The 22,673-nt window shown below is 48.5% G+C and overlaps 1 protein-coding gene across 1 annotated transcript in view; it reads right to left on the bottom strand.

The window, feature by feature from the left end:
• The window catches only part of LOC142585163 (tyrosyl-DNA phosphodiesterase 2-like), a 50,098-nt gene that overhangs the window by 5,961 nt on the left and 21,464 nt on the right, over positions 1-22,673 (bottom strand). Inside the window, exon 5 of the mRNA XM_075695699.1 lies at positions 18,217-18,387. Coding sequence (XP_075551814.1) covers positions 18,217-18,387 — 171 coding nt within the window. The remainder of the gene's footprint in view (positions 1-18,216; positions 18,388-22,673) is intronic.

Below are 22,673 nucleotides of genomic sequence, written 5' to 3'. Positions count from 1 at the left end.
CGAGCCAACACCGATAAAGCCAGAGTGGTAGATTCGCCGCTGCAGCTGCTTTTTGGGCGCGTTTTGCGAGCAAAACGAGCACAGCAATACGCAACAACGAAACTACTGAAATACGAAAGCGTGGACAGTGCAGAGTCGAGCGAAAACGAAACCTTCCGACCGCTCGCGTCGTTGTCAAGGGTAATTTCAATGAGTTATTTTTTCTAAAGGTGAAATAGAATTGGACATGTAGCATTTTATTTCATCTTATAATACAATACAAGGATGATTTTTGCAACGAGTGGTGGGTACTAGCGACAAAATTTAACTGAGGAGTGGTTTCGTTGCTTAAATGATATTGCGCGACATAAAAAAAGACACGGACGTGAAAGAAGACGACACACCAAGCGCTTGGTGTGTCGTCTTCTTTCACGTCCGTGTCGTTTTTTATGTCGCGCAATATCATTTAAGCAATGGATTACCAACTTGCCCGGAATGCTGCTCTCATTAAGTGCTTTCGTCATCGGGAAAGTGCTTGAATGTCCCGGAGGAGTCTCTAATCATGTCCTGCATTTGCCTCAATCTCTCGAGTATTAAGGCTCTCTTCATGATAATATTGATACGTTAGAGATTCTCGTACACTAATCTATCACTTTAGCTTGATTTAATATTTGCCTTTACTGTCCCTTTAAGATATCTAAGGCATGAGCGTGTAACTCTGGTAGGCTAGCAGAGTCAATGATCAGAGACCAAATTGCTTTCGGCACAAACGACACTAAGACTCGAGAGAAACTTCTTTCTAACAAGTTAACGCTGCAAAAGGCAGAGGAACTGTGCAAGGCAGCTGAAGTAGCACCAGCAAACCAGGCAATTTGGATGCAAGAACAAAAGCAAGTCAACGCAATGCACAAGACAAGTGGTGCTTCGAAAGTAAAGCAGCGCAAACATTATAAATGTCAAAGGTGTGCAAAGGTACATGCACCACGAAAATTCTCACCATATGGATGAACATGTCGTGCATGCCAAGGAAAAATACCACTTTGCTATATGTTGCAAGGCAAAACCACAAGTAGGCGAGTTGCGGGGTAGTGAAGATGATTTTGAAATTCTCACTATCGGAAACAGGACCAGCCGACTAGACTGGACGGTGAAAGCGAAGGTTGGAGGAAAACTGATTGATCTTAAAATAGATACTGGATCGCAGGCCAATCTGCTAGCATTAACACTGTACGCAGAGATGAACCCGTAGCCACAGTTAAAGCCTAGCAGTGCAGTGTTGCGATCCTACGGTGGAAGTGAAATCAAGCATTTGGGAACCGTAAGGCAAGAAGAAATCCGCTTTCACTGCGGATTTTTTCATTGTCCGCAAGGGAGGCCAAGCAATTCTTGGTCTGCAGGCGTGCGAGACCCTGGAGCTAGTATCCCGACAAGTACACAGTATATCGCAACGCAGTTCAGAAAAAGTTGTGAAAGAATTTTGCCGCCTTTTTTCTGATATAGGCTGTATCCAGCGCCACTATTGCATGGTCCTGCCTGATGAAGCACTGCCAGTCGTCCAGCCAGTGCATCGATTACCACTGGCCTTGAAAGAGCAGCTTCAAGATGAGCTGGAGCGCATGGAGCGGGAAGGCATAACCACGAAGGTGACTGAGCCTACAGAATGCGTGAGCCCTCTCGTCACTGGGCGCAAGAAAAACGGTAAACTATGCATGTGCATGGACCCGCGTAAGATAAACGAGGCCATTAAACGAGAACACTTTGAAATGCCAAGACGAGAAGATACAGAATCCGAGCTCACAGGAGCTAAAGTGTTCATGCACCTAGATGCTAATTCAGGGTTCTACTAGATTCCGGTGCACAATGAAACATAGAGAATCTGCCCTTTCGCGATGTGTTTCAGTTGCTACCATTTTCTCCGATTGCCTTTCGGCATGTCGTCAGCATCGGAAGTGTTCCAAAAAGCCCTAAACGATATTTTTGAGACTATACCAGGAATGAACGTATATGTCGATGACATATTAGTGTGTGGCTCATCAAGGCAAGAGCATGACGAACGAGTCAGGTTGGCGCTAAAGATTGCAGAAATAGCAAGGCTAACATTCAACCCTGACAAATGCATTGTCGGAGTCAACAAAATAGACTTCCTAGGGGACATAATTTCTGCAGAAGGAATCAGGCCGAGTTCTTCCCTTGTTCAGTCTATGCTGCAGGTTCCAGAGCCACAAGACAAACAAGCCACGCAGAGAATACTCAGTGTTGTAAATTATTTTGGCAAGTTTATTCCAACACTGGCAGAAAAGACGAAGCTTTTGCGCAGCATAATCAAGAAAGACACGGTGTTTGAATGGACATCGAACCACGCGGAAGAATGGTGTCAGATATGCCACAGAGGTAGCCAACTGTTACTGCCAGTGTTCGATCCAGCAAAAGAAACAAAAGTCTCATGTGACGTGTCACGCAGTGGCCTAGGTGCCGCACTCTCACATATCTACATTGGCACATGGAAACCAGTCGCGTATGAATTAAGAACACTCTCAGAAGCGGAAAGACCCTATTCGCAAATAGAAAAAGATACACTGGTGATTACATACGGCTCAGAAAAATTCGACCATTTTGTGTACAGCCGTAAGGTCGTCATTCAGACCGACCATCGCCCTCTGATTGCTATCCGTAAGGAAGGTGACATGCCACCCAGGCTGCAGCGCTTTTTTTTGCGATTGCTAAGATATGACTTCAACCTGCAATTCATTCCAAGAAAACAGCTCGTGCTCGCAGACATGCTGTCTCGAGCACCCAGCAATCGGGGCACAGACGCTGTTGGCACCGCTGATGTAGAAGTGGACACCGTGAGTACGGTACCTTCACTTATCAGCAACGAAACATGGAAGCATCTCGCCACAAAAACAGCCAAGGATAGTTACCTGAAAGTGGTCCTGCAAAACTTAATAACAAATGAACCAATAGATGGTCCACTGAAACCCTTTTCATCCGAGCTGTGTCATATTAAAGGTGTCCTGTTCAAGGGGTGCAAGGTTGTAATGCCAAGCAGTATGAGGTGAGACTTTGCACAGGGCTCACGAAGGTCCTCTAGGAATTGGCAAATGTAAAGCTAGGGCTCGTTGTCTCATCTTATGGCCTGGCATAAACTCGGAAATTGAGGTGTTTGCTCAGAAGTACGCTGCATGCAAAAAGTATGCAACCCAGCCGAAGGAGCCACTTATGATGCATCTGGTTCCAGACCAGCCTTGATATCACGTAGGAATCGACATCTTCCACTACGGTGGCAAGTCCTACCTGTGCGTCCATGACGCCTTGTCTAACTTCCCAGAAGTAGAATGCCGCCGAGGCACAACAGCCAGGACCGTCGTTGACCCAACTAGTGCTATGTTTGCTTATTATGGCATTCCAATGGAGAAAATGGTCCCCAATTTTTCGAGCAGAGAATCTGCCTCGTTTTCGCGCACTTACGACTTCAAACATGTTACCTCAAGTCCGTAATTGCCACGTTCCAATGGGCTATCCAAAAAGTGGGTACAGGTGGTGAAGAGACTGCTAAAGAAAACTACCGACACTAAACAGGATTTCTGGTTGGCACTTTTGGCTTACAGGACTTCTCCCTTGCAGTGTGGCCAGATGCCAGCAGAGACCCTCCAAGGCCACCAACTACAAACACTGCTGCCTGCCTTCCAATGTGGACCAGCCCACCACGTTCTCAAGCACCATCAGCTTCAAACCTCTGCATAGTCACTGGCAGCACTACGAAGGTGATGACATCCGAGTCTAGACTGGCACGTGGACCACGAAAGCATAGGCTCTGAAACCGTCGACGTACCCGAGGTCGTACCATGTCATCATGCCGGAGAGGCGGACCCTTCAGTGCAATCGCATACACTTACTACCGACTGGGGAGTCCTTCCAGCGTGACTTTGTTCTCAATGGCAGCGACGCGGAACCAGAGTGCTCTACATCGGCTCAGCGCACCGAAGACGCAGCGTCGAGTAATGGTGCTACGATAGCCGTGGACATTTCGGACAGATCACTGTCAACGCCAGTACCGAGGAGGTCCCTGAGGCAACCAAGACCACCCTGACAACTGAAGTATGGTCAGAACTTCGAGCAGATTTCCTAAGCACGCTGTATCAATATTCATGTGCTTGATTTTCGTTACAAATGTGTAACCTCGTGAGTCATCGCTATAGCATATCTGTAAATAATTGCACGGTTTATTTATTTTTATTTTATTTTTTCTCGTAACGAAAGAGGATGTATCGTATCGCACCTGACACATATGCTCTGCATGATAAGCTGAGGGAGGCATCGCCCCACTTCTCTGTATATCGTAGCGTAATCATCTGAGGGGTGTTGCCCCATTTCACTCAACTGCTCAATAAATCCTGGGCACTCGTGCCCTGGCAACTGGGAACATGGTGCCATGCTGATACAAACGGGGGGTGAAGGGTTAACACAGCATCTCAAATAACTAGCTGCCATTAGGGCGAATGCGAGAAAGTGGCACATGATAAATGCACCAAACGTCTCAAAAGGTTAATTGGCTTTGGCATGAGAGAAGTCATAGAGAAGGTGTCTAGTATTTAGCAAGTGGCCAGGAAAGCTTGTGAATGCAGTGATATATGTTCACACGCGACGATAGCAGTCTTTGTTTCGGCCGTTGCCATGCCATTGCTATTAGGGTGTCCCTGCTAACATTTGCCAAGCTTTTCAAGGAAAAAAACAGATAAAAAAATATGATGCTGCAAGGATGGTCCAAGCACACCGTTCACTTGTCAGACCTCTGATGACCAGATAGCGTAGGTTTTATGATTGCATCTTGCATTATCTTATGTTAATCTTTTTTTTTTTGTTGAACATCTTGGACAATGTTAGCTGGGACACACGGTAGTGTTGCGTTTCGCCTGCGACACGTGGTTTTGCCGGCGCGACTGCGGCGGGGCGGCAGACATTTTGGCCCGATCGTCGTCGCCGCAACGCTCATCGGCAGGTGTTTCCAGGCGCGACTGCGGCGATGCGACCGCAAAGGATCACCCTCTCATTCCAGTCATTGTGCCCGAACCAGGCGAAGCGAAAGCAGGGATCATCCTCTCATTACAGTCATTGTGCCCGACCGGCAGCGCTACGACAGGGTGCTACGAGATCGTGCTCGACATGGTGCTACGGCAGCGCTACGACAGGGTGCTACGAGATCGTGCTCGACATGGTGCTACGGCAGCGCTTCGACAGTGTGCGTCACCATTAGCCCATTGTACATTCACGTGCTCGTCTTTTGAGGGGTTCCTTCTTGCCCTCAACTGCGAGAGTATAAAAACAGCTGCCCCCGGACGCCAAAAGGAGGGCTCCGATTTCTTCTGTTGAGTAGTGCTCTCCCGTCTCTCTACTTCGGTCAACCTGACCGCCAACTCTTTGCGATGTTAAAATAAACAAGTTGTTTTGTTGTTACCAGTCGACTCATGCTTTGCCGGGACCTTCGGATGCTTCCAGTTGCACCCCAGGCCGCCAGGCCAACGCTACCCTTGGGGCTTGCGACCCAGGTACATCCACGGGCGTCAGCGCCGAGTTCCCAACAGATCGTACCAGCGGTGCGATCCAAACATCTGGTTGGCAGCGGTGAGATCACCTCCGACTCCAAACAACTGTCTGCCAGCGGTGAGATCGCGACAACGGAGGCCAGCAGCGAAGAGATGCAGTTGACTGTATGCTGAGCAGCTCATCGACGATCCGGGAGCAGTGCAACGAGCCCTGTGTGATGACTGGTTGCCTGCAGCGGAACGACTGCGCTGGACTCTTGGCTGCGAGGTTTGGTGAGTGCGGGACTTTCTTCTTCTGAGCTTTGCCAGGCTTTTTGTTAGTGTCAGAAACAGAGCTGGTAATTGTGGTTGTCGTTGCTGCCGGGTTAGTTTGCGGCAAGACAATAGTAAGCAGTAGAGAAAGCAGCATTCAGAGCAGCCATGGATTTGAAGTCGTTGCGCAAACCGAAATTGTTGGAGCTTGCAAGAGAGTTGGGTCTGGATGTCTCAGACAAACTAAGAAAACCTGAACTGCTAAAGGCTATTCTTGAGTTAGAGGCTGAGGATGACGAGCTGTCGGAATGCCTTGAGACTATTGAGGAGAGGTCAAAAAGACAGGAGCGGGAACTTAAAGAACAGAAAGAAAAAGAAGAGCGTGAACGTAAAGAACAGAAAGAGCGAGAGCAACAAGAGAAAAAAAGAAGAGCGCGAACACGCTTTGGAAATGAAGCGTCTCGAGGTAGAGATGGAACGCGCTCGTAATGGAAGTCAGGCACACGGTGCAGGAGAACAAGTATTGTTCAAAATGACTGACCTGATGCGGCCGTTTAAGCTTGGAGAGGACATTGGTTTGTTCCTGGTTAACTTTGAGCGAACGTGCGAGAAGCAGGGGTTCTCTCGGGAAACGTGGCCACAGCGCTTGCTCACTTTGTTACCCGGCGAGGCGGCCGACGTAGTCGCTCGCTTGGATAGAGAGGAGGCAGAGGATTTCGACAAAGTAAAATCGAGTCTGCTAAAAAAGTACCGGCTGTCTGCGGAGGCGTTCCGTCGGAAGTTTCGGGAAAATGAGAAAGGCAGAAGTGAGTCATATACAGAGTTTGCGTATAGGCTTATGTCGAACATGCAGGAGTGGCTCAAAGAAGAGAAAGCGTTTGGTGACCACGATAAAGTTCTGCAGTGTTTCGGGCTAGAACAGTTTTATAGTCGGTTACCGGAGAACGTGCGATACTGGGTCTTGGATAGGCCAGACGTTTGTACGGTGGCTAAAGCCGCTGAGCTAGCCGAGGAGTTTGTGACGCGTCGGGCTCGCGGAGCTAAGGACGGTCAAAAGGGTGAATTTGGCTCGAAGTTTGAGAGGCCGAAGTTCACACCCATGAGAGCAAAGGGGAACACGCGTAGTGCGGATGCGAGTGGAAGCAGTGCGACCGAACCTAAGGAGACGGCAGCAGCCGAAGCCGAACGCAGAAAGCGGTTCGAGATGAGGCAAGCGCGCGTTTGTTATACGTGCCAGAAGCCGGGTCACTTTTCGGCGCAGTGTCCGGAAACAACACCAAAAGTTGTGTTTTTTTCAATAGGCAGCACTGACGAGAACATGAAGCTTCTCGAGCCTTACATGCGAGACCTCCTCGTGAACGGGAAAGAGTGCCGAGTGCTTCGCGATTCCGCCGCTACGATGGATGTAGTTCACCCGTCTTATGTAGAACCCCATATGTTCACGGGCGAGTGCGCGTGGATCAAGCAAGCCGTGGAAGCTCATAGCGTGTGTCTGCCAGTAGCAAAGGTGCTTATTGAAGGACCTTTCGGAGCGCTTGAGACAGAGGCGGCAGTGTCATCTATGCTGCCACCCCAGTACCCGTACCTATTTTCAAACAGGTCCGATCACCTCCTGCGCGAGAAGGGGCTTTTGTTTGGTGAAGCTAGTGTTCAGGCCTTAACCAGATCGAAGGTTCGGGAGCTCGCTGCAAAGGCGGTAGTTGCGGGGCCGACGTTATCAAACAACGAAAAAGGGTCAGAGGCGCAGCAAGCTGATATTCCGAGCACGCCCGAACTGAATAAACTTGAGTCTGTAACGTTAAAGGCGCCAGATACTGGAGAGGAAACGCCCGACGCGGGAAAGTTAGAAGAGCTATCTACTGATTTGCTCATCGCGCCTACGTCAGACGGACTTGATAGGTTGCTAAAAGTCAGCCGGACGGCTTTGATAGCCGAGCAAAAAAAGGATGGCAGCCTGGAAAACGTGCGCTGCAATGTCAAAGAAGGTATCGCCAGGAAAACTGCGCGTTTTGTGGAAAGAGGTGGAGTCCTGTACCGGAAGTATCTAGACCGCAGAGGAGTGGAGTTCGATCAGCTGATCGTGCCTCAATGCTATCGTCAGGATCTGTTGCGCTTGTCACACGGGGGTTCGTGGTCCGGACACCTTGGAGTTAAGAAAACTAAGGACCGTCTCTTGCAAGAGTACTATTGGCCAGGGTGTTTTCGGGACGCAGACCATTTCGTGAGGACATGTGACACTTGTCAGCGGGTGGGCAAACCAGGGGACAAATCGAGGGCGCCGTTGAAATTGGTACCTATCATAACGGAGCCTTTTAGACGGCTCGTTATTGATACAGTGGGACCTCTGCCGGTAACAGCCACGGGGTACAGACACATTTTGACTGTGATCTGCCCAGCGACAAAGTTCCCTGAAGCAGTGCCGCTTAAAGAACTCAGCTCAGTTGAGATAGTTAATGCACTACTGTCCATATTTGCGCGAGTTGGTTTCCCTGCGGAAATCCAATCAGATCAGGGCACAGTGTTTACTAGCGCTTTGACGACAACTTTTCTCGAAAGGTGTGGGGTAAAGCTGTTACACAGCTCAGTGTACCACCCACAGTCGAATTCCGTTGAGAAGCTCCACTCCGTCATGAAGCCCGTGTTGAGAGCGTTGTGTTTTGAACATCGAACTGACTGGGAGCTGTGTCTGCCTGGGGTGATGTTTGCTTTAAGGACCGCGCCGCATGCGGCTACGGGGTTTTCGCCTGCTGAACTGGTGTACGGTCGCTCGCTTCGATCTCCGCTTCGCATGCTTCGAGAATCGTGGGAAGGTAGGGGCGACGACCCAGTCGTGGTGGAGTACGTGCTTAAGCTCCTCGAACGCTTAAGAAGGGCACAGGAGTTGTCAGGTGAAGCAATGGCAAAGGCCCAGCAGAGGGCCAAGGTTTATTATGATCGGACAGCCAGGGCCCGTCGTTTTGAGGTTGGCGATGAGGTCATGATATTGCGCACATCGCTAAACAACAAACTAGACGTGCAGTGGGAGGGCCCAGCACGAATTGTTCAGAAACTGTCGGACGTTAACTACGTGGTAAGTCTGCCAGGAAAGCGGAAAGCACAGCAAGTTTACCACTGTAATCTGCTCAAACCTTATAGACAAAGGGAAGCAGTGGTGTGCATGATGGTAAACGTTCCTGAAGAGCTTCCGGTCGAGCTTCCGGGACTAGGCTCAGTGACGAACAGGGAAGACACCGGTCAAGTCATTAGTGACCTTATCAGTAAAGCACCGCTGTCGCCCGAGCAGAAAACCGAACTACACCAGCTATTACAAGAGTTTCAAGGTCTGTTCTCTGAAAGGCCTGGTAGGACTTCTGTACTTACTCATGATATAGAACTTACCTCCACAGAGCCAGTACGATCCAAGGCGTATCGGGTGTCACCCCGCCAGAGCGATATTATGGAGGCTGAGGTAAAGAAAATGCTACAGCTCGGTGTTATTGAGGCAGGTGAGAGTGATTATACCTCCCCTTTGATTTTAGTTGAGGTACCGGGCAAGGAACCTCGTCCTTGCGTCGACTACCGCAGGCTTAATTCCATCACTAAGGATCAAATTTATCCGATCCCTAACATCGAGGAGCGCCTTGAGAAAGTTAGTAGCGCTCAGTTTATTTCCACCCTAGATCTTGTCAGGGGTTATTGGCAGGTTCCACTTACAGAAGAGGCTAGTAGGTATGCGGCGTTCATTTCACCAATGGGAACATTCCGTCCTAAAGTGTTGAGTTTTGGTTTGAAGAACGCGCCATACTGTTTTTCAAGTCTGATGGATAAAGTGTTGCGGGGACAGCAAAAATTCGCTTTACCGTATCTAGACGACGTAGCGATATTCTCCGCATCCTGGTCTGAGCATATGGCACACTTGCGGGCAGTGCTAACCCGCCTGCGCGAAGCGGGCTTGACAGTCAAGGCTCCTAAGTGCCAGTTAGCACAGGCCGAGGTTGTCTACCTCGGTCACGTGATTGGTCAGGGTCGTCGCCGCCCCTCTGAAATAAAAGTGGCCGCTGTGCGAGACTTTCCGCAACCGCGCACCAAGACCGATATTCGGTCGTTCTTGGGTGTCGCCGGCTACTATCAGAGGTACATCCCTAGGTACTCTGATATCGCGGCTCCCCTGACGGATGCTCTAAGAAAGACAGAGCCTCAAACAGTCGTCTGGGACGAGACAAAGGAAAGAGCTTTTAGCGCCCTAAAGAGTGCCCTAACAAACCAGCCTGTGCTACGATCGCCAGACTATACAAAAGGGTTCATTGTTCAGTGCGATGCTAGTGAGCGAGGCATGGGCGTTGTACTGTGCCAACGGGAAAAGGGAGAAGTAGAACACCCCGTCCTGTATGCTAGTCGTAAGCTGACCAGTCGTGAGCAGGCGTATAGCGCCACCGAGAAAGAGTGTGCATGTCTCGTGTGGGCCGTTCAGAAATTGTCATGCTATCTAGCCGGCTCGAGGTTTATCATTGAGACGGATCACTGCCCTCTCCAATGGCTGCAGACCATCTCTCCCAAAAATGGCCGCCTCCTGCGCTGGAGCCTCGCTTTACAACAATATTCCTTTGAGGTGCGTTACAAAAGGGGGAGTCTCAACGGTAACGCCGATGGCTTAAGTCGAAGCCCCTAACATAGGAATCAGCCTCAAAATTGTTTGTTACTGATGTTTTTCTTCCTGAGGCAGGATTTTTTTTAACATATTGCTTTTGTTTAGTGTTTCAAAGTGATGATATGCTTTCTAGTGCAATTTTTCAATTTGTGGACGCGTTCTGAGTGATGCTAGACTACTGTAAGGAACTAGGCAGTGGTATAAAAAGGGGAAAGAGCCTGGCAGGGCTTAGTGAGGGTTGTGCCGTGCTTGCTGACTGAGCGGTTGAGTTTCAGCGTAGTTCTAACGCTTGCCGGGAACGAGAACAAAAATGTGAACTCTCCCGAAGTCACTTTGCAGTGTCCCGTGCGAACCTGAACGAGAGAACGAGGCCTTCTCTGTGCGCTGCGCTCAAGAAACGTCGAGGGACGCCCGACTTCGGTTATGAGCATCATCGAGCGACATCCCTCCGGACAGCGGATGCAGTCCCCTGTCCATCGGGATCTCCTTCCCCCGGCGGGGCGGTCTGTTGCGTTTCGCCTGCGACACGCGGTTTTGCCGGCGCGACTGCGGCGGGGCGGCAGACATTTTGGCCCGATCGTCGTCGCCGCAACGCTCATCGGCAGGTGTTTCCAGGCGCGACTGCGGCGATGCGACCGCAAAGGATCACCCTCTCATTCCAGTCATTGTGCCCGAACCAGGCGAAGCGAAAGCAGGGATCATCCTCTCATTACAGTCATTGTGCCCGACCGGCAGCGCTACGACAGGGTGCTACGAGATCGTGCTCGACATGGTGCTACGGCAGCGCTACGACAGGGTGCTACGAGATCGTGCTCGACATGGTGCTACGGCAGCGCTTCGACAGTGTGCGTCACCATTAGCCCATTGTACATTCACGTGCTCGTCTTTTGAGGGGTTCCTTCTTGCCCTCAACTGCGAGAGTATAAAAACAGCTGCCCCCGGACGCCAAAAGGAGGGCTCCGATTTCTTCTGTTGAGTAAAGTGCTCTCCCGTCTCTCTACTTCGGTCAACCTGACCGCCAACTCTTTGCGATGTTAAAATAAACAAGTTGTTTTGTTGTTACCAGTCGACTCATGCTTTGCCGGGACCTTCGGATGCTTCCAGTTGCACCCCAGGCCGCCAGGCCAACGCTACCCTTGGGGCTTGCGACCCAGGTACATCCACGGGCGTCAGCGCCGAGTTCCCAACAGATCGTACCAGCGGTGCGATCCAAACAGTAGACAGGGACAACTATGGTAGAACTTGCACCAAATTTGCATCTCCTGGCAACTGAACAGAGGTTGACTGCTTTCCACTAGCAACATTATCATGGGTTTGTTACTTTCATTGTATGGCACTCCTCTTGCTTCACCACGGCTTGGGTCAACAAAGACAGCCGGTGAGGAGATAGGTGATCATTCTGTGCGACAAAATTCATGACAGATGACAACAAAGTCGCTTGAGGCTGTTTTTCTATTTATTAGAATAAGCAGGAAATGTTGGAGGTGCAAGACACGTTCAGCATACACGCTAATGTGCCGGCTCGCCAGCCTAAACGTGGTTTGGCTTGTTCTGATCGCTCAACCAAAAACTGCTGGATCGATTAGGCAATGGACTGGGCCAGAAGCATTCTTTCTGTTTCGAGGAAGTGCTGGTAATGCAGCTAAGCAAAAATATTGCTCTTTCTGCTTGTAGTGGCAGGCAAGTGCTCATGGCGCCGTGTGGGCATAATCCAAAAGGTCAAATGGCGTGCTGTGGAGTGTCTGAAATATCAGTCATTCTTATGCACTACATATATCGTGCTGACGGTGACACCATGACAACGTATGAATAGTCAAGCGTGTCTAAATTTTCGGTGTCTGAAAAAAAAATGGTAGGCGATTGCAACTGACTTTTTCAAAAGGCTTAGTGTGTTCCTAATCTAAAAAAAAAAGAATAAAATAAGCTCATCCTGCTAAACATTACCTTCTGGTATGTTCCACACCTGATCTTTACCAGCTCTTGAGCCAGCACTTTGTTCTCTCTATGTCTAGTTGATGATTGAGATCAAAGACATTCCCTTTGTATTGGTGTGATGGCAAATACTGCCTTGCCTCCCAATGTTTGTTAATGCGATGCATTTCTAGGGTACTTCACCCACTTTTTAGAGGCTGTCCGAGCACGTATCTAATGCCTCTAACCCTTTTCCTGTCAACATGGGCAACTGGATATGTGGTACTCGGTACGTTTTAACTTGGTATGTGCCGTTCCTAAATCGATCTCTTCGAGGCCAACTTGGGTAACCGAACATGTGCCCCTGTGTGTGTGGTACTCTTCACTGACATCAGTTTACCCGTTGTTTCATGTCAACTTGTGTTACTGGGTATGCGCCAGTGTTTATGTGCTGCTCTTCAATGAACCTCTTTCACCCCAGTTTGGGCAACTGGGTATGTGCCACAGGGTATGTGACACTCTTCAATAAACCTCTTTACAACAACTTGGGTCACTGGGTATGGGCCACTACGTATGTGCCGCTCTTTAATCGACATCTTTTATGCCGACTTGGTTCACTAGCTAAGGTTACCTGGATATGTGCAGCTCTTAACGAACCTTTTTGAGGAAGGCTAGGGCCACTGAGTATGGGCCACTGAGCCACTCTTGAATGACAAAAACAAAAATATTGCAGTTTTGTTCGGCAAGCCGAAGATACTGCCTGAGTCCAAGGACTTCGAGCTGCCACCTAAGGCCACTACAACGAAAACTGCCGGACCACTCTTTTTAATAAAGTTTATTTTCTTCTTTATCGCCCGAAAGGCGAAGCACTGACTGCGATAGCTAATCAGTAGACAGATGTAAGGATAGTAGTTTCATTAGCCGTATAAAGTTGTAAACATTCGCATACTAACTTATTTAAAATGATATAATGTGTAAGCGCAACTGAACAAGGACGTAGAAAGAAACAGACCCACAGAGACAGCACTCTCTCTGTGTGTCTGTCTCTTTCGGCATCCTCGTTCAGTCGTGCTTACACATTCTACCATGGATTCAAACCAACTAGCTAATTAAATTAACAAGCATAGTGTCACGCATGCGCAGGTGAACATGAACGCATCTCGCACGATGAGTGCGGAAACTCACTGTCAAAATGCTGGAGTGAGGAATCGCGGCAGCAGTAGCTATCTAATTGACATTCGATCGAATTGACGTCGAAAGCACAGTGCATACGAAGCTACGAACACTATGCGCACTTTGCAAACATTGCAGATTGCTTTCAAGATACGGTGCCCACGTGGCCATGCCGTAAGCAGCAGCTGCGGGAGAAGAACCCCCTCACCCCCTTCTGCCGCCTCACCCCCGTGCCTCGCAGGCGACAGGAGAGGGCGTGCTTCCGGCCTGCCTTCCTCGCTCACACACGAATTTGAGCCGCGTTCGTCGGCTCACGCTCGCCCGCTTTCCCTCGCACATACAGCATAGGACACGCGGTGACAATTTTATTGCCCTTGGACTTTATACGGAACCTCACAGTGACAGCAACAGCGACAGCAGAAATGCGCCTGGAGTGTCCACATAATCGCTACCGCAATAAAAGAAATATCACTTGAATTTCTCCGGTGCTGAGCAGAGTTGAAACCGTGTTAGATAAATTCATACAATTTTGTCTGAAGATATTGTAACGGAAATAGGAAAGGCAGTGAGGAAGAAGGGAGGACGAAGAGAACGAAAAGCTTTGGAGGCTGCATTGTGCTACCACTATCATCCATCTCCTGTGAATAAACGGACTTTGTCGCAACTCTTCGTAACAGTTGTGGTGGAGCTGCTGGGTAATCGACACCCGAAGACGAAGGTTGAACCACAAGTTCTTCGACGGAGCCATCGCCTTACTGGACTTCCACCGAATCCTGTGGAGTTCAACATGTCCCATGACGCAAACGAACAATGGCCCATTCCCCGTGCTACACTGAAGAGTTCTATTCAACAACTAAGAGATGTACATCCCTTTGCCGGAAGACCGGCGAAGAAATGGCTCATCCATTATCAACAGGTGAGCGCTGCCAACAGGTGGAATAGTGGTTCTCAGCTTTCGAATGTCGTGTTCTTTCCAACTGATACTGCGTTAGTGTGATTCGAGGATCACGAGGAAACGTTAACATGGGGCAGATTTCTTTCCGAAATTAAAGAGCGATTCGGTGACTGCGCAATGAAAAAAATTACCGACGATTACGTTACTTCCTAATGCGAAGTTTGAGCGCAGCAAATAAGCTGTTTCACCTTTTCGATAGATTGAGGCAAAGAAATCGAGCAACACATGTATGCGCTATCACAGAATTTTTTTTTTATTTTTCACACGTATTCCTTTAACAAAGACTCCACTAACAGTTCTTGACAGTCATGAAGGAAGCTTTGTGGTCGGAGAAATAGACTGATATATGTTCGACTTGGTACACCAATGCTTGATTCTCAAAGACGAGATCTATACAAGTGCCTCGCGAGGTTGTCACAGCCGTGGGACGCGTTACGAGCGAGAGGAACGGGATGTTCTCCCGCATAAGTGTTAGGAAATTGCTGTTTGTCTTTATGTCAAGCCGCCACCGATCTGGCTCTCTGATTGCCACCGCACAGGGCGAACGGCAGCGGCAATTTCGGCTCGGGCGGTGCACATATACAGATCCGCCGCCACCGATCTGGCTCTCTGATTGCCACCGCACAGGGGTTGCATTGGAGGAGGAGCGAAGAAAGGAATTAAGTTCGAGCCGGCGCTTTGACAACCGGAGACTCGCAGGAAGAGGGGGGAGGGGGGCAGCGTGTACACCCAGCGGCAAACGATGGGGGCAGAAGCGCGCGCAGCAAGCGGACAACACGATAAAGGGAGGAGGGAAGAGATAGCAGCGACTGACTGATGCCGCTGACGCCGATAGTGAGTCAACCCCAGCTGCGGAGTTGGTTTCAGGGACAACGAATAACCGGCGCGTCGGCAACTGAAGAGCACCCTATCCGCCACACAAGAACAGGGGGGGGGAGGGGACCCTTTCCTCCTCTTTCTGCATGGCGGCGACGGTGTTCTATGCAGTCACGTTATCTTGACTCTCTAGCGGCGTCAGCGGCATCCAGCGGTATCAGTCGGTCGCTGCTAGCGCTGGGGGGATGAAAGGGGGGCGGAGCTGGTTACGAGGCCGACGACGACGACGACGCGAAACCCAGGAACGGACGCCAAAGAGCTGCGCTCTAAAAGAAACGGGCAGAACAGGCACTACTGCAACCTACACCTACACCTGCACGACCAACATTGAGGCAGCAATAAAGCTGCGTAGGATGGTGGACTTTGGAATGTCTGAGAAGACAAAGCCGGGCATATTTTAAAAGGAATCATCAAGGATGTTTACTGTTTCCTCATCGCAAGAGACACCCACCCTGGCTTCTGTCGTCGACATCATTCGGCACTGTCGCACTTTCGAGCAACTTAGGACGAGGCACATCACACCGCAGTTTGGCAAGCTAGCCAATATGATGACAGTTGCAAGCATAGATAGCAACCAGTCGCTCAATTTTGCATCAGCAACCGGGAAGAGCTCAGCCTACACGCACAGACGACACACCTAGGCCCTCATAGCTCCCACCTGCCACTAGACTTAGAGCCAAATATTTCATCCTTCTCCTCGTACCTTGCGGCGAGGAACATTGAGGATTATGAACTCGCGCCTCAACCACATCCAGGTGACTACGACAGAGGCCCTGCTTATGATGATCGGCCACAATGAGAACAGTCGCATTTTTATGTACAAGACCCCATGACTTATGATGTTAGGCTGCGACAAGGACAGCACCAACCCTATTACCACGATGCAACTTATGACCGATACAGTGTATTTCAGCAAGCAGCAGAGACATGTTACACATATGACAACGAACTTTCTCGCCATCCACAGTTGCCTAGCATTCGTTTTGAGGAATATGCTGTGAACCGCGTCCCTCCCTTGTGCTACAACTGCGGTTTCACAGGACATATAGCTCGGTACTGTCCCCAATGCAGTCAATCACGAAGGACACCACCGATGTTCTTGCCACCCGGAACCCATACTTCATATGACTTGTGGACGACCGATTTGCTTCTGAGGGATCGTTTCTCGCACGAGAAGAGACGCAGGGATTCCCCGGCATCTGAGCGGAGTCTGACACCATCAACTAACCATCCCCGTCGCTCCCCATCCCCTCGGCGCCATTCTTCCTCAACGCCACCAGGAAACAAGCATTTGTGGCCAACGGAGGTGAGGTCGCTGGATGGTGTTTGCAAGAAATCCCTCTGCCTGTTGTGATGCTCAAAAACAAAGTGCATTTGTTGATTGACGGAATACCGACCATGGTGTTAGTTGATACTGAGGCGACTGTGTCTGTGATGAGTCTCGCTTTCAAAAACTGTCTGGGCCACAAAGTTGTGTTTTCTTGGAATGATGCTGTTACCTTTCGTGGAGTAGGTGGCAAGTGGCTTCACCTCTTGGTGTTCATGCTTTGAGTGTTTTGTTGGCCAGGAAAGTGTTTGTGTCGGATTTCCTTGTTCTTTCTCGTTCTTCGCACGATTATTGGTACCAATTTTCTTGAACACTGCAGTGCTTCTATGGACAGTGGTGAAATATTGTTGAACAAGTTATGTATACCAGCACTTTCTGAACAAAGCTTGCGTGACGAAGACAGGGACACACACAGTGTTCTTGATGAAGTGACTGCACCATCATGGTACCTGACACCCGTTCATGTTTCTTCAACTACTGTTGATGCTGCTTGTGTCGACCTTGTAGTTAGGTCTCTCAGAATAAACTGTACTAAAAAAAATATACTGGTGCCCTGCTCTGTTGCATGCATGACGATAGGAGTCCCGCATTGTGGGCGCTGAACTGCTCTTACTGACAAAGAGATAAGATACCTCGAGCTATCACCACATTAAATTTTGCTGTGCTTTTTTTCCCTGCATTCTGCGCATGGCTATTGTGCATCCGTGTGACTATATATATATATATATATATAGATACTTCCTGAAAAGAAAATAACTTGTTGGAAGTAAGTGCTCTGTTCTCTCGTCTGTCCCCTCTAGTGTCCTTGGGCTGTTAATCAAACTTTAATGCAGTATGACCCCGTGGGGTTCTTTAACGTGCACCCAAAGCATAGTATGTAAACATTTCAGAGTGCAGCGCTTAGGTAACCGTTCCTGCGGCGAGCGTCAGCATCCTACCTTGCAAGCGAGCGAAGGAGCACAGCAAAAGATGAGAGCGAACAGGGAGCGCAGTGAGGCATGAAAAAAGCGGTGAGAGAGACGATAGCACGAGAAGGAAAGTGGAGGTGAAGGGTACGGCAAAAGTGTGAGAGGAAAAGCACAGTGTCGCACATGAGGAGCTTTGCGGCAACAATGACTACGAGCTGGCACCAGAGTAGCGTGCGTCGTCTGTATGGAAACAAAACACTGCATGAGCGGAGGTTGTCTGCAGCGGCTGCTGTGAATCACGCCCACACGTTGCCCGTGCACTTCCTCTCACAATCATCTGATTAGTGAGGCAGTCACATGACACTTAGCTCTGTTTGCAACATGCCACCCGAGATAGGCTGTCTGCCCCAGCCAATATATCACAAAATGAAAACTTGTATACAGCTGTGCTAAAATTTCACATCAGGGAGTGTTGTAATCGTCGGTGAATTCTTGCATGCCACATTGTCTGGAACGTGCCTGCTGTAGACAGTTATTGAACTTGCAGCTTTGTGCTCAGCAGGACCCCAATTTAAAAGCAACACAATTTTGTACCTCACTTTAAAAACATTTTACACATCCGTTTTCCCTCAAAATGCACACTTTTACAGACCAGTAAAACTTACTTCACTGTCCCTCAGATTCATGTCGCCTCCCAAGATTACTGTCTTTCCCAAAGATTCTTTCTTGCATTGACGAAAGCATCTTCGAAGCTGTACTTGTCTGACTTCGCTGGAGTAGCCCATGCTCTCAAGGTGGGTGTTGAGGAGGATGAAATCCTTATTGTTGAAGGTTGCCTAAGTGAGAATTACAAAGGAAACCACACTGAAGTGCTGAAGTATGAAGCAAAAGTATAACTAAATAAAAGTTTTTTAAGCACTTAAACACAGAGGTCGAATGGTGCTGACGCAAGGCAAAACAACACTGACAGACCCCATCTGCATATGTTGCGAACATGACGAAACAGTAGCCAGTATACTCTCAAACTTTTTCTTCTATAGTTGAACCTCCTTTTGAAAAGTCACATCCAACGTGAAAATACTTTCTTTAGATTTAATATCTGTACATTCAACACACAGTGATATTGGCTACACACATTTTATGTATACTTCATTAAATCCATGTTAACTACATCGAGATTCGACTATATTAGAAAGTGTAAATGAATTTCACAGGCTTCAAAAAAGACACAGTTTCGCCCAAAAGACCAATCATTGATTCTGATAACAAATTAGCAGACAGCCATACGAAGTAAGGCTAGAACTTTTATGACCATATCAACTTGTAAACATTCGCTTGCTAACTAAATTAAAAAGCATGGTGCCAGCACGCGCAGCAAACATGAACACATCACGCTCGATGACTGCAGACACTTGCAGTCAAAATGCTGGTGTGAGGAAATGCGCAGCGAGCGAAGTGACATTCGTGCTGTCTATCGCTTCAACACAAAGCGAGCGCCGAGGACACACAGCATGCACAAAGCTACGAGCCGTTGACGTGCCTAAGCTCTGCCTCCAATGAAGATCGCTCTCAAGATACGGCCGCGCAACCGCGTGCAGCTGCTGCATGCGGATTTGGAGCTGGAGAGAATGCCGCCGTCACCTCTCCCTTGCCTCCCCCGGCACCTCGCAACGTTGGGTGCCTCGCACCCCAGAGAAGACAGCCCACTTCCTCTTCGCATTTGTTCCTTTCATGCAGGCGAGACTGAGTCGCAATCATCAGCTCCTCTCGCACGTTTTCACTCACACATACAAAGAAGGGCATGCGGCGACATTGTTATCACCCCTTGGACTTTATGCGGAACCTCACGGCGACGCCGTGAGGTTCCGTATAACTGTTCCGTATATGAACTTCCGTATATAACCGTTCCGTACATGAACTTGGAGTGTCCATATAATTGCTATCGCAATAAAAGAAACCTGTCCATCAGTCACTCACTTACACAACGACACAGTAGGTGGAACACTACATACAGCAGAGGGCACTGATGAAAAAAAAGACACAGTCAGAAGAATAGAGTTTTCACAAAACCTCTGGCATCTTCTAGTGCCTTTCTTCTCCTTCATTCAACTCCCTGCAGAGTAGCATGTCGGCAAAAATACGCTGACTAATCATTCTGCTTTTTCAATAAAGAGCTTTCTCTCTCTCTCTCTCTCTGGCATCTAACTAAACAGTAGTAAGAAACATCCTAAGAATGTTGCAGAAGCAGCGGTCCTCTCAAATGCTGACGAAATTGACATTAATAAGAGTCATATTGATGGTGACAGCAGACCTCAATGAAGGCTGGTGCTTGCAATTGATGTTCCAAGCTGCTGGTTCGTATACACCATATACCCACATTTACCCCTTATAGTAACGGTGTGCAGTGATGTGTTATGTAGAAACGTTACGATATCCTTGCGTACATCAGGGTTGATCATACACATGAGAAAAACAAATCATGAAATCTATAACAAAAACATGAAATGTATGTATTAATGGTACAAGGCAAAGCCATAAAGGTGGCAGAATAAGATTGGATTCGGATAGTGATTCGAGTGTCTTTGCTTTGTCTTTAACCTTATTTTACCAGCTAACGCTCGCTGAAAAAAGAATGAGCTAATGTTGCTGCTTCAGGGAGAATAGAAAGATAGAAAAATCACTATATATAGTTCAGACCACTTAATAAGGTAACCGCCTATAGTCCAGGACCAGGTATAATGCAATCTTAATTAATTAATTTCTGGGGTGTTACATGCCAAAACTATGGTACGATTATGAGGCATGCTGTAGTAGGGGACTCCGGATTAATTTTTTATCATTTAGGGTTCTCTAATGTGTACCCAATGCACAGTACACAGCCGTTTTTGCATTTAACCCCCATTGAAATGTGGCTTCCAGGGCCGGGATTTGATCCTGCGACCTCCAGCCTAGCAGTACAATGACACCTCTATTGCAGGTCTGCAACAAAGTCTTTTATGAGTCCTGTTTACCCTCCCATAGTGCTCCCCGTTATATGCATACCACTAATACTAGTCCATATGCACAAGACGAAATACTGGTCATAATGTGGGGCCTATGTCATGAATGACTGGCAAAATGTGTGAAGGAGAGGTGAAGATTTGAAGATCACGATGACGGGCGGCGAGGGAGGTGATGAAAAGGAGAAGTGAGGGTGAAGATGAAAAAGAACGCAGAAGGCTCCTTAGCGGGGCACTGCTGACAAGAACTTGGATCAGGGCAGACGTATCTCCAGCTGTGCTCTAGAACAGGAAGGAGCAGTTTTTAGGACCCGGATTGAAGAGAGGCAACCTTGAAATGGCCAGCAGCAGATCCAGATCCTGAGCCCCGGCTAAGTCACCCTGGCCTTACTCCACGAGCCCGCTCCAGCCCCACGCTACCGTCACTGACCACTGTCCAGTGCTACGGAGGCAAATGCCTGGCCGTGCCAACGGCACAATGCCCAACGATACAGGACCACATCCTGTGCCACACTGGTCTCAGCAGAAAGCCACAGCCCCATCACTCAACAGAGGTCAACAGCTTCGCCGCGTCAGAACCATGGAGGCTGACGTGTTATACAATGCCGGGTCGACACCTGATACTACTGGTGATGGTCAGAAAGTTTGATTTCTATACTCATGGACAACTTTCTGTGGCTGTGAAGGGAAAGCTACGGAGGCAAAGCATGCACAAGCTTCTGAAGAAAGCCCTGCATTTCAATCCACGATAGTTTAGGCTGGGGAAGAGAAAACAAACGCTTTAGTACTAACAGTTAAATATGACGAAACACACCACTGATGGTAAAGGTTTACTTATTTTGCGGCTTTTCCCTTCCGTGTCTGAGCAAACACAAGAACATCGCGCATGGAAGCTGCGCCGATTCTGCGTCTGTTCCGAGCAACCAAAAGCACTGTCAAACGCTGCCACACTACTTGGCGTAGTAACAAATTTGCAGCAGCCACGTGACCGTAGCTTTCCCTTCACTGCTACAGAAAGTTGTACGAGAGTATAGTGGCTACTTGCTACTTGTTTTGTCGAACTGAAGAACAGTATGTAATTGAGGTCTAGCTTGTTTTTTATGTATATAGCTAGTTTTGGGAGCTTTCTGTGTGCATATAGGATTTATGGTGCGTGAGATTACTTTGCTGCTCGTTTTTCTGAGTTGGAATCATTTCTTGAGATAAATGTGAGTCAATGAATGAAATAACTGTATTAGGTCCAAAGAAGACGCTGGGGAGACCCCGCGCCACCCAGCTAGTCTCAAGTAGGGACCGCCAAACCGAGCTTGATGGCCCGTTCATGGGCACTCTGGACGGCCAGGGTTTGGTAATTGAGTTCAGGGCTGCCCAAGAGCACAGCCCACCTATCCTCGCTGAAGGAGGAGCTGATGGCTTCACACTCCCACAACACATGATATAATGTTGCCCTTAGTCCACAGGCAGGGCAGTCCGCACTGGGATACCTTTCAGGATACATTGCATGAAGAACTTTTTAGTTATGTTTGCATCGTGTCCGTATCTATATACAGAACACCGAAATTCGTGACAACAAGGCAGCCCCTCAATGAGGTGAGCCAGCCGAAGGGATATCCAATGAAGGAAATTCTCAGGCAATGTGGAGGACGAGGAGGGGGAGGTGCGAAGCAAACAAAAAAAGCAATGTGGCTAGAGCAGTGTGCTTTAAGAGGTGATTCATGCAGGGCTAAAATTCAGATTTTTGCCAGAAATACAATTTTTTCAAATTTTCTTCATTTTGGATGCATAAACATATAAAAAAGCTCCTACCAAGTTTCGTAATTATCTGTGAGATAGAAAAGAAGAAAATTAGCCCTTTTTACCCACCCAGCGGTGGCGCGTTTCCAGTCAAAGGCGCCTATAAACGCAGTTTTCAAGATGTGGCCGTAGAGTGGGAAAACAGCATAATGTGGAGCCAACTCGTTTATCGGAAGGCTCGCTTTTCACACTTTCTAGTGGCCTTCTGAAGAGAATATTAAAAAACGATCAAGAAAAACAAAAGGCACATTTCTGGCAACGGTGAGTCTAGATTGCTTGCGAAACTGAAACTGAAGCTTGGAATGGTGGAAATACATTTTGACATTCCA

Source organism: Dermacentor variabilis, chromosome 6 (genome assembly GCF_050947875.1).
Source record: "Dermacentor variabilis isolate Ectoservices chromosome 6, ASM5094787v1, whole genome shotgun sequence".
Taxonomy (NCBI): Eukaryota; Metazoa; Arthropoda; class Arachnida; order Ixodida; family Ixodidae; genus Dermacentor; species Dermacentor variabilis.
This window is presented reverse-complemented; position numbering and strand designations above follow the sequence as displayed.